The following is a 12418-nucleotide window of genomic DNA, read 5'->3' on the forward strand; positions in this document are numbered from 1 at the left end:
CTGGAATTCCAGGGGGTTCAATCCCAGAGCCTCCAGGAGAGCTGTGCCAGTGGAGAAAGCTTCCTTTGGGAAGGTGGAATTGTCTCCCCCCAGACATTCCCTGGCTGTGGAGAGAGGGAAGGTGCAGGCCCAGTTTCCCCCAGCCCAGCTGTGCCAGAACCCTGTGGAGGGGAGGAAGAGCAGGGCTGGGAGTCAGGAAAACCCCCGGGGTCTCTCAGGAATTACAGCACAGGAATTGTTCTACAAGTCAACGTTTTTAATTAGTTTTTGAAGACAGCTTAAAACATGATTCCCCCCCCTTCCCCACAGCAGCACAGCCTGGCCCTGTCCCCCGTGTCCCCTCTCCATGTCCCTGCAGCCAGGGGACATCCCTGGGGCTGCTCCAGGGGCAGGGGAGCTCCACAGGGCTGGCAACAGGCACAAACACTCCCAGTTACACTCACAGGGCAGAATATCTGCTACCTAAGGTTCACAACTGAAGTTCCACAACATAAAAATTAAAAAAAAAAAAAAACCAAAAACAAAACCAAACTACAGCCAAGCAGAGAGTAGTGGTGCTTTAACATCTCTAGGTTTACAACAGTTTATCAACTGACAATGGGACAACTTCCAGATCCTGCTCCTAACTTCCACATCCTGCTTCTCTGACCTGAAACATCTGTGGCAAAACGTGGAGCTGTGGGCTAAACACCACCAAAGCAACACTCAGAGCCGTGGTGTGCTCAGCATTCCCAGCTCTGCCCCCAAGGACATCCCCCCCTGCTCTCGGGGTGCACAACCCCACACCTGGTCACAGCTGAAGCTCAGGCTCATCTCCTCTGGCATCAAACACATTTATTGGAACATCTCACACAAAAATAGGTTCTCTCTAGGCCATTCACATGCACGGGAGGGCGAGAAGCAACTACCTACACACAGAGGGTGGGGCACGGGCCGTGCCCCGGGGCTCAGGAGCCCGAGGTGTTGTTGCTGCCGAAGCGCTGGTTCACGCTGTGCAGCAGGTGCTTGGGCAGGCAGTGCCACGAGCTGGCCAACAGCTCCTTGAAGCAAATGACGGCCTCCAGGCACAGCCTGCAACACAGGGACAGGCTGCACTGGGAGCTCCAACACACACAGGGCTGTGCCAGCAGGGACAGGCTGCACTGGGATCCTGGGGCTCTGTCAGCAGGGACAGGCTGCACTGGGAACCCCAACACACACAGGGCTCTGTCAGCAGGGACAGGCTGCACTGGGATCCTGGGGCTCTGTCAGCAGGGACAGGCTGCACTGGGAGCCCCAACACACACAGGGCTGTGTCAGCAGGGACAGGCTGCACTGGGAGCCCCAACACACACAGGGCTGTGTCAGCAGGGACAGGCTGCACTGGGATCCTGGGGCTCTGTCAGCAGGGACAGGCTGCACTGGGAGCCCCAACACACACAGGGCTCTGTCAGCAGGGACAGGCTGCACTGGGATCCTGGGGCTCTGTCAGCAGGGACAGGCTGCACTGGGAACCCCAACACACACAGGGCTCTGTCAGCAGGGACAGGCTGCACTGGGATCCTGGGGCTCTGTCAGCAGGGACAGGCTGCACTGGGAGCCCCAACACACACAGGGCTCTGTCAGCAGGGACAGGCTGCACTGGGAGCCCCAACACACACAGGGCTCTGTCAGCAGGGACAGGCTGCACTGGCAGCTCTAACATGGGGCTCTGTCAGCAGGGACAGGCTGCACTGGCAGCTCGTGCCAGAGGTGCTGAGGGAGGGGAATGCTCCATGCTCAGCCCTGGCTGCTGCTCTGGCAGCGTTTGGAGGCAGAAATGGTTTCCAGTATTTTAGGAACATGAACAGGTCTAATGGTAACCCTGCCTCATTTGTCTTAGAATCCCAAAATGGTTTGGGTTGGAAGGACCTTAAATTCCATCCCATTCCACCCTTTTTCTATGGGCAGGGACACCTCTCACCATCCCAGTGCTCCAAGGCCTGTCCAACCTGGCCCTGGACACTTCCAGGGATCCAGGGGCAGCCACAGCCATTCCCCACCCTCCCAGGAATGTCCCCCTGCCAGCTAAGCTGGGACAGACAGTTCCATGCTGAACTCCTGCTCTCTTACCTTACAAGAGATCTTGGCTGGAGGGAGAATACCAGGATTTCATTACTGTGAGCCTGAAGGAGGACAGAGATAGAAAATTGGTTCTGTGGGATCCCAGCAGGAGCCAGAGCAGCCCAGGGAACACAACCAGGGAACCCCAGAATGCTGGGCTGGAAGGAGCTCAAAGCTCATCCCATTCCAGCCTGCCCTGGGCAGGGATGCTGGAGGAAGCTTTCAGGGTTCCCAGCCTTGAGGGACTTGGGGCAGGAGCAAAGCATTTCCCCCTCAGGCTTTGTCCCTGCACCTTTGTGATCCCCACGAGATCAGCAGTGCAGACCCCACGGGAAGGGGAAGCTCAAAACCAACTCACAGCTTTGGAATGGGCCAGCAGGTTGTTGGCACAGCCCCCAAAGATGATGACCTCGCCCTCCTCGCTGGCACAGGCCGTGTGCCACAGCCTGGGAACAGAGAGCAGCCCTGCATTAACCCAAACCCCAGCGCTGGGAAGGTCCCTCCTCATCCCAGCCAGGCCAGGAGAAAACCAGGAAGCAGCAGAGCTTTAACCCCCTAACCTGGCTCAGGGCACTTCCCTGAGCAGAGGGAGGAAGACTCATGTTCCCCATGAGTGCATCACAGGGGCTTTAAACTGCAGGTCACCAACCCCTGTTCCACAGCAGGAAGCCAAGAACAGCCCTGGGTGTGCACGGGATGAGCCTCGGGCAGGGCCTTGGTGACACCAGCCCCTGCCTGGGGGGGGGCAGAGCAAGGACACCGGCCCCAGTCAGCTCTGCTGCTGGCACTCGCAGCTCGGAGTCCTCTGCAGCCAGATCAAACCCTAAACCCTGAGATCAAACCCTAAACCCTGAGATCAAACCCTAAATCCCGAGGTCAAACCCTAAATCCCGAGGTCAAACCCTAAACCCTGAGATCAAACCCTAAATCCCGAGGTCAAACCCTAAACCCTGAGATCAAACCCTAAACCCTGAGATCAAACCCTAAACCCTGAGATCAAACCCTAAATCCCGAGGATCAAACCCTAAATCCCGAGGTCAAACCCTAAATCCCGAGGATCAAACCCTAAATCCCGAGGATCAAACCCTAAATCCCGAGGTCAAACCCTAAATCCCGAGGTCAAACCCTAAATCCCGAGGATCAAACCCTAAATCCCGAGGTCAAACCCTAAATCCCGAGGTCAAACCCTAAATCCCGAGGATCAAACCCTAAACCCTGAGATCAAACCCTAAATCCCGAGGATCAAACCCTAAACCCTGAGATCAAACCCTAAATCCCAAGGTCAAACCCCAAATCTGAGGATCAAACCCTCAATTCTGTGCTTCCTGCTGTTTCCCAGGCTGCCTGCCCTAGAATTCTGGGGGCACACACCCACTGCACTCTGGGGCATGTGAAAGGAGAGCAGGGAGGAGGAACCAGGCTCCTCCCTGACAGCCACCACCAGGTGCTTCCACAGCCCCTCTGTCCCCGTTTCCAGGGAATTGTCTGCCATACCTTGGCTTCTCAGAGTAGTTATGCTCAAACTGCACCCACTCGTTCTTGCTGATGCAGTAAATCCAGGCATCACCTGAAAACAAGCAAAATCCCAGATAAAATCAGGATTCTGTCAGTTCTGGAAGCTGCTGCAATATACAAATACTCTGGTGTAGCACATCCTATTTCTGTCCTTAGATAAATCAAATATTTTAGGAAAAACCTTATAAAACATTGGCTCCTGTTTGACAACAGGTGTTCAATGTAACAGAGATTTATGGGGGTGAAGGTGGAGAATTGTAAAGCTGTCACCAATTGCAATTGGCACTTTTAGATACAATTTTAGAGCAGATCAGTTGCTGGAAGTTGTGGTGTCTCCACACCCTCAGCAGCTCCTGCTCTGTGGAACGAGGAGTTGGAGGAATTTAGAAGGAATTCAAGGCAATCATGAAAGCTCCTGTGCAGAGCTGCTCCAGAGCACAAAAAGCCACCACCAAATCCCTCTGGAATGACTTACTCAGGGGCTGCTTGTTCGTGGTGAAGCCTCCAAAGAGGAAGAGGTGATCCGAGGAAATTGGCGTTAAGGAATGCCACGATCGGCCCACGGGGCAGATGCCTTGGGTCAGTCTGGATTGCAAGAAAAACACCCAAATCACCACAGGGACAGCAAAATCCCTCTCTGTTTCCTGATCAGCTATCTGCAGGATACTGCAGTGACCCAAGGACAACAGGAATTTCTTCAGTCACAAGAAGAAATCGAGCCTGAGCACCCACATTTCGTTCCACTCCCACGTGTCCAGGTTCAGGCAGTAGAAGTCGTTCATTCTGGACTCCTGCAAGAGAGCAGAGCGTGGCTCACAGCTCAGGCCCTGCTCAGCTCTGGGTTCAGCACAGCTGGGGCAGCCTGGCCTTACCCTGTATCTGCCTCCGAACACGTAGCCCCTGTTCCCAACCGTGGCGCAGGCGTGGGCGGCGCGGGGCGACGGGGTCTTGCCCTGGGAGGGGACGGGGACAGCACAGATCAGGCACCAGAGGACAAGAGAGCCCCAGCTCAACTCAGATTTAAGGCCAGCAAGGATCAGAGTGAAAAAACACAGCCAGTAAATCCCCCTGTGTGTGGTTTTTTGATGGATGGAAGGTCAGGGAACTCATTAAAAATGGGGTTTATAAATTCTGCTTTTAGCACAGGGTTCAGCCACAGAAGACAAACTGTAAATGAGACAGTGACATAATAAATCCTTAAATTCATAAACCATGGAAGTGTCCAAGGCTAGGTTGGACAGTCTGGGATAGAGGAAGGTGTCCCTGCCCATGGCAGGGGTGGCACTGGATGAGTTTTAAGGTCCCTTCCCACCCAAACCACTCTGGGATCCCATTAAACACCATTTCCATTTTCCTTGAGTTTCTGAACCAATGAGACCTGAATGGAGCAATCAGAGCAATTCTTTGGCAATCTGCAGCTCCTCGTCTCACATTTCAATTCCCCCAAGCCTGTGGCAACCCCAGCCCATTTCCCTGTTCCTGCACACTCCAAATGTGTGTATTTGCAATTAGCAGTGTTTAATTCATTGTCTCCTGAGCACACTCAGCCCCCCAGGGACAGGAACCAGGCATGCCCTGGCACTGAGGGTGACAGCAAACCCCACTGCCCTGCAGCATCACCCAAAGCAAGCAACAGGAAAAAATGCATGAAGACAAATCAAAATAAAACAAATCAAAATTTCCTCTTTTTGCAGAGTGGATCTGTCTAAATGAATAGTTTAAATTCATTTAGACAGATCCACTGTCTAAATGAACACTCCTAAATACCATTACTGAGCTGTGACTTAATTAAATGACAGCAAAGCATTAATTACCGTAGTTATGGGCTGGCTCCAAGTGAAAGTTTCAAGGTCCAGAACGTGCACGTGGTCGTTCCATCCTCTAGGAAGGCCTGAATTCTTAAAAAAAAACCAAAACCAACAACACAAAGAAGCAACAAGTTTTAACAAGCAGCGATGAAATATTAAAAGTTGAAGCAGAAATGGCTTCCAGGGTTACTTACCCAAAAAGAAGTTTCATCAAATTCAAATGTTCCACGTTGCTTCCCTTCAGGAAAATAGCCATAGCCTCCAAAAAATATCAGCCTGCAGGAAAACATGGAGCAAGAGCTGTGAGAAATTCTGCTATCATAAATATAAAGTATAACTATTAATTATTAAATGTAATTATAATTTTAAAATATAAATATAGATATAACTAGAACTGTAAATTCTGTGCTCAGAAAACCAGGGAAGCTCCTTTGGTTTTCCAGGAGAGGGCTCTGTTTGCTGCCCCCCTGAATCCCCCTGGAGCAGTTTCCAGCCTCAGGCTCCCAAGCTCTGCTCCACCTGCAGATCTCTGAGGCTGGCAGGATGTGCAGCCCGGTCACTGCACTTTGGCCTTTGCCACGTTGTTCTCCTGGAGCTGAAGTGGGAATTACCCCCAGGTTTTGCCTTTGGGGTTTAGCCTGTGTTAGGAACTGGCAGGGCTTTGCCAGAAATTCCTACAGGATTATGGAGTGCCAAAACCAAGGTGCAGCACCTCATTAACCACCCACAGGTGCAGCCCTGCACGGGTTCCCAGCTGAGCTGATGCTGTCGGCTGTGCTGATGAGGAGCTCACTCCCCACACCAAGGAGCTGAAAAGGCAGCACTGAGGGCAAGGCCACAGAAGCAGGGAGCATCCCCAGCTGCAGGGACACTCAGGGGCTCCCACATTCCCTGAGTCTCTGCAGCAAATCCCCAGCAAATCACAGAGAGAGCTGGAGTTCCTCCATGGAGTGGCCAAGGCAGCACAAGAGTTAAACTCCAAAACCCCAGAATGGTTTGGGTGGAAGGGACCCTAAATCCCAGCCAGTGCCAGCCCTGCCATGGCAGGGACACCTCCCACTGTCCCAGGGTGCCCCAGTGTCCAGCCTGGCCTTGGGCACTGCCAGGGATCCAGGGGCAGCCCCAGCTGCTCTGGCAATCCCAGCCCAGCCAGGAATTCCCAATTCCCAATCTCCCACCCATCCCTGCCCTCTGGCACTGGGAGCCATTCCCTGGCTCCTGTCCCTCCATCCCTTGTCCCCAGTCCCTCTCCAGCTCTCCTGGAGCCCCTTCAGGCCCTGCCAGGGGCTCTGAGCTCTCCCTGGAGCCTTCTCCTCTCCAGGGGAACATTCCCAGCCTGCCCCAAGGAGAGGGAGGAGGAGGAAGAGGAGGGAGAAGCCAAGAGGGAGCAGAGCCTCGCTGGGGCCTCACCTGTTCTTGTGCACCCACACCCCCAGCTTGTCCTTGGACGAGGGGGGCACCCCCTGGCACTCCACTCTCACCCACTGCAGCACTTTGTCTGTGGATCTGGCATTTAACATGTAGAACTGGGAAAATAAAGAGGTTTTTTTAAACTCACATCATCAGCTTCGAGCTTAAATCTGCTGTTAAAATAGCAACTTTAAATGAACATGTGTTGGTATAGAAATAGCAATAACTGAAAAGTTCTTTTCCTAGCTGAAAAGAAGAGCACTGGAAATATTTTGTAACAAAAGATGGATTCACAAATCAAAAAGTCCTGACCTTTTTCACACTCAAACACCTTTTGCAGCACTAACAGGGTTCTGGGCACTGAGCTTCAGCATCCGAAAGCTGCTGTGGGATACACTGAAGGTGTGTACAGAGCACAATTGTCTTACAACTAAAAAATTGTTCAGGAGTTTGCAAAGTGACTTTTTTTACAGGATTGCCCCTTCTCTGCATTTATATAATTGTACAGGAAGAGAACCAGCTGCTGCACTTACACCCAAAACTGAAATGTAAGAATGCCACAGCAGGAGGGGAAGAAATCACACCTTACAAATGAGGTTTGTTTCAAATTGTCTGCAAAAGCTCCTTCCAACTCCTTCGAGTTTATATTTACATGAGAAATCGATGATCTTATATTCAAACACATAAACTACATATTTATATAGACCAAAACTACTTAATATAAACCCCATTGCCAGACTATCAGAAAAGATCATTAATTAGTTCTAGTTGAAGGGGTGGGGATGGGGCAGTGATCTTGGAGGACCTTTCCAACCTAAATGATTTTGGGATTCTGGGATTACCACAGACTCGAGGGAACAGAAACACTTCAAGCCACCCCAGATCAATTCCAGATCAGCTCCTGATATTATTCAGGCAACTCTGGCAACTCCCATCTTTTAAAATCAGCAAACTCAAAGGCAGGGACACAATCGAGCAGCTGAGGGGAATTGCACAAGGACACAGCTGGTGCCAGCTCGGGCTGTTCCTGCAGTGCTGTGAAGCCTCCAGGGCACAAGCCCATGGGAAGGGATTCTATTTGATGATGATGATTCTGGTGCTGTGTTATTCCATGAGAAAGGCATTGCTGACCTTGTTGGTGTTGCCCCGGGCGTGGTGCCCCCCGAAGAGGTACAGAACTCTGTCCACACACACGGCACAGCTGCCAGACATGGAGGGGGGAACATCTCCCTCAGTCTTGCTCTTCTTCCTGCAAAACCAGGCTGGCATCCTTCACCTGCTCCCAGCCAGCGGGGATGGCCTTACCTGGAGGGTTCTGGTTACCACAGCTCACTGTGGATATTCAAGCCTGTTCCTCCCACCTTTTCAGATGTAATAATTCACAGAATTATTCTCTGTTATGATGGAGGGGTGAGGAAAAGGCACTTTAGTTAATACATGGGTTTTTTTGGGGGTTAGGAATCCCATCTGCCCAGCTCAGGGGTTTGGAATGCTCAGAATCCTCAGGCAGAGAGGATTCACCTGTGTAAACTGCAGGTTTCCACTCTGCTCCTGGATTTTTCCTGTTTGCAAACACCATAACCACAGAGAGGAGATTCCAGCCCGTGCCCCAGGCTGTCCCTGACCCCAGGGAGGGCTGGGGCACACCTGAAATCCCATTTCCTGCACAGCACTGAGCAGCTCCTTTGGCTGCATCAGCCCTGAAAAACAACTCCTGAACTCAACAGGGATTCCCTGACCAGCACGGGCATCAAAAGTGGTACAAACACAAGTTCCAGCTGCTCTGTCCTGTCCCAGGAATCCCAAAACAACCCACACTCCTGTCCAGGCTGCCTGCCTCAGCTGCCTCTCCTACTTCATCCTGGGAAAACATTTTGGATGCTTTCACCTGAAATATTTGACCCCAAACCTGAAATATTTGACCCACTTTTGCAAGAGTTTGGTAGCTGGGAACAAAGAGATCAGGGAATTCTGTCCCTGCTCAGGCCCTTTCCATACCAATTCAAGGATTTATCAGATTTCTTCCCCAAATTAATGATTTACTGTACCATCTTCCAGTTTCCATGTTGTAGATCCATATTTCATCCCTAGGCAGGTAGAAGTCATAAAAGCCCCGGACCTGGGCATTCTGCAGAAGGAAAGGCAGGGTTAGAAGGGTGTTTGACACAGGGAATTTCAGACTCCTGGGAAGGTTTGCACCCCCTCTGGGACCTAATCCCAGCACAGATCACAGCAGGAGCAGTGCCTGTACTTCCCACACTCCTGTGCCTCCCACCTGCACGGAGAGCAGCAATCAGCCTGCTTCAGCACCTGCTGGGGACAGTCAGCTCCCACAGAGCCACACAGGGCTAAATGGAAGCTAAACCTCTGTTTTACAGCCTGAGCCAGGGAGCAGAAATGAGCCAAGAGCTCCTTTTTCCCTCCCCCACCCCCTCCATGACAGGAGTTTATTTACTGAGTTCATTTTGTCACTGAAATGATTTTGTGGTGCTGCAGCACACAGTGTGACAACAACAAACGTGGCATCCTTACCGCCCCAAAAAATTATTACCACCCAAAAGTACAAATTACAGTTACAAAACGTAATTACAAATTACCAATTACCACCCAAAAATACAGTTGTGCAAATAAAATCACCACTCCCAGGGTGCACAACTCCAATCAGACAATACTCCCTTCACCTTTTGCCAAAGGCAAACGACACCCCAAAAATCCGTGTAGCTGCCAAGCTTTTAACACCCAGTGATTTATCCCGGCGTTGCAAAACACCCCCGAGGGCCGCGTGTTACAAATTTGCTCGCTGGAGCTGCTGCTGCGTTCTTCCGGGGGAGGAATAATTGCTCAGAGTGCGGCCCGGGTGGACGGACGGGACGCGGTTCCCGGGCTGGGGCAGCTGTACCTTGTATCCTCCCCAGACGTACATGCAGCGCCCGTCGGTGACGGCCACGTGCCCGCTGCGCTCGGCGGGGCTGTCGTTCTCCAGCTGCTCGAAGCCCTCCTCGGCCGGCGCCGGCAGCTCCTCGTCCGCCGGCAGCTCCTCGTTCTCATCGGCCATGTCGGGACGTGCTGCAGGCACAGCGACACGGAATTCCCTCCGCGGGGTCAGCCAGGGCCCGGCACAGACCCCCGGCAATCCCACCCCGCGCATCCCAAAGGCTCCTGCAGCTCTGGCAGCCTCGGGGCTGCGCCCGTTCCCCGGGGAGCATGGGCAGGGCCAGCACCCTCTGGAATAGTGGGAGCTTTCCCGGAGATCCTGACCCTCCCCTGACACAGCGTGGGGCTTGGAAAAGCCAGGATGGGCTACACACGGCTGGAATCAGAAATGTTCCACGTAGGGACTCAATGGTGCACGGTTTGTAATGGTTACAGCTGCCAGTGTGGCAAAGTGTCCGTTTTCAAAAATATTTAAAATCTTATCTAGAAGATAAGATTGATTTGCCCAGAGCAGCTGTGGCTGCCCCTGGATCCCTGGAAGCGTCCAAGGCCAGCTTGGAGCAGCCTGGGACAGTGAAAGGTGTCCCTGCCCATGGACAAGATGAGCATTAAGGTCCCTTCCAACCCACACCATGTCAGAAAAACCCATGATATCAAAAAAACCAATCCAAAGGGGAATAAATTTGACAGCTTTGCCCACAATAGCAGCAAATTCTGGAGCTTTTCAGTGTCTTCCCACGGCGGCACAGTGCAGGACAGTGTCACCCGTCCTACACAAAATCCCACAGAGCCAATGTCCCTGCTCCAAACCCCAGACACTGCTGGGAAAACACAGATCCAAAGCCCGGGGAAGACAAACAGCCCAAATTTGTGCATCCAAATCCAGGGAAAAGGACCTCAGTGGGACAATCACACCCTGCACTCCAGGCTGGATACTCTGCCGTTCCCATACACCGCTCCTGAGGGGTTTTTGCTGTTTAATTTTAGTCACTCCCGCCACGGAGACGCTGCACCACCTCCGGGGGGTTATCTGTGAGCTTTAATTACGATTTCTAATTTAGATTAGCAAGCCTTGCCCACAACCCCGTGAAACCTGCCTGCTTCGAGCTAGCGGTGTCTTCACCGCCTCGGAGAAATAACACCGATATAATATTTATCTATAATAGGTATGTACAATATTCTGTTATTCATTTTGCCTCTCAGACACGCTGGGCCGCGTCCCTTCAGCCATTTCCCCCTCAGCTCCCCGCAGCCGTGCGGCTCTGCCCACCGCCCTCACACACCGCAGCCGAGGGCTCCTCACGACACCTTCTCCTGTCGCGACATGCCTGAACGCAGGGTGGGCCCGGCGGGCTCCTCACGACACGCTCAACTGTCGCGACATCGCGGCCGTCCGAGCGCCGCCCGCCGCCGTTACCGGCCCGGCCCGAGCCCGCCCCGCGTCCCCTCAGAGCCCCCCGAGCCCCCCGCGGCCCCGGGCCCGTCCCGCTCCTACCGCGGCCCCGCCGCTGCCGCTCCGCCGGCCCTGCCTCCCTCCCTCCCTCAGCCGCGGCCCCGGCGCAACATCCGCCGGGCGGGCGGCACCTTCCGGCGGCAGCGCGCAGGCTCCGGCACCCCGAACCCAGCCGGGGGCACCGGGCACCCCGGGATTAACGCTGCGAGCGTCTGAACTGCCCCCAAATTCACCCTACCCCCGAACCCAGCCCGGGGCACCGAGCACCCGGGATTAACACTGCGAGCGTCTGAACTGCCCCGAAATTCACCCTAAATACCCCCGAACCCAGCCCGGGGCACCGAGCACCCCGGGATTAATGCTGCGAGCGTCTGAACTGCCCCCAAATTCACCCTGAGGGCACCGGGCACCCCAAAATTAACACTGCGAGTGCCTGAGGTGCCCCACAATTCACCCTCAAAGCACCGGCACCCCAGAATTAACCCTGGCAGCGTCTGAACTGCCTCTAAATTAACACTGGAGCACCTGGGCAGGCTGAAATTCACCCTGAGGGCACCCGAACCGGCCCAAAATTAACACTGGGAGTATCTGAATTACCCCACAGTTCGGATACTCCCTGAGAGCATCTGAAATACCCCCGAACTCAGCCCGGGGGCACCGGGCACCCCGGGATTAACACTGCGAGTGCCTGAGGTGCCCCAAAATTCACCCTGAGAGCATCTGAAATACCCCAGAATTCACCCTGAGGGCACGGGGCACCCCGGAATTAACACTGTGAGCGTCTGAGGTGCCCCAGAATTCACCCTGAGGGCACTGGGCACCCCAGGGTTAACGCTGCGAGTGCCTGAACTGCCCCCAAATTAACACTGGGAGCACCTGAACCACCCCCAAATTCACCCTGAGGGCACTGGACACCCCAGAATTAGCACTGGGAGCGTCTGAACCGCCCCAAAATCAACACTGGAGCACCCAGGCACGCCGAAATTCACCCTGAGGGCACCCAAACCGCCCCAAAATCAACACTGGAGCACCCAGGCACGCCGAAATTCACCCTGAGGGCACCCAAACCGCCCCAAAATCAACACTGGGAGCATCTGAAATACCCCAGAATTCACCCTGAGGGCACCCCAAAATTAACCCTTGGAGCTTCTGAACCGGTCCAAAATTAACACTGGGGCACTCAGGCACTCTGAAATTCACCTTGGAACACCCAAAC

General features: G+C 53.6%; 1 protein-coding gene across 1 annotated transcript; it reads right to left on the minus strand.

The window, feature by feature from the left end:
• Positions 1 to 234: 234 nt before the first annotated feature.
• KLHDC2 (kelch domain containing 2) lies at positions 235 to 11327 on the minus strand. The gene is made up of 14 exons (XM_066552004.1): positions 11245 to 11327; positions 9715 to 9881; positions 8864 to 8943; positions 7947 to 8064; positions 6816 to 6931; positions 5600 to 5681; positions 5412 to 5495; positions 4470 to 4550; positions 4330 to 4388; positions 4073 to 4182; positions 3577 to 3649; positions 2441 to 2528; positions 2092 to 2144; positions 235 to 1071 (listed from the first exon to the last, which is right to left on the minus strand). Exons 2-14 carry the CDS (start codon positions 9868 to 9870, stop codon positions 948 to 950), a joined length of 1224 nt encoding a protein of 407 aa, XP_066408101.1. The 5' UTR covers positions 9871 to 9881; positions 11245 to 11327; the 3' UTR covers positions 235 to 947.
• Between the last annotated feature and the right edge of the window lie 1091 nt (positions 11328 to 12418).

The sequence above is a fragment of the Molothrus aeneus genome, chromosome 6 (genome assembly GCF_037042795.1).
Source record: "Molothrus aeneus isolate 106 chromosome 6, BPBGC_Maene_1.0, whole genome shotgun sequence".
NCBI classification, from domain to species: Eukaryota; Metazoa; Chordata; class Aves; order Passeriformes; family Icteridae; genus Molothrus; species Molothrus aeneus.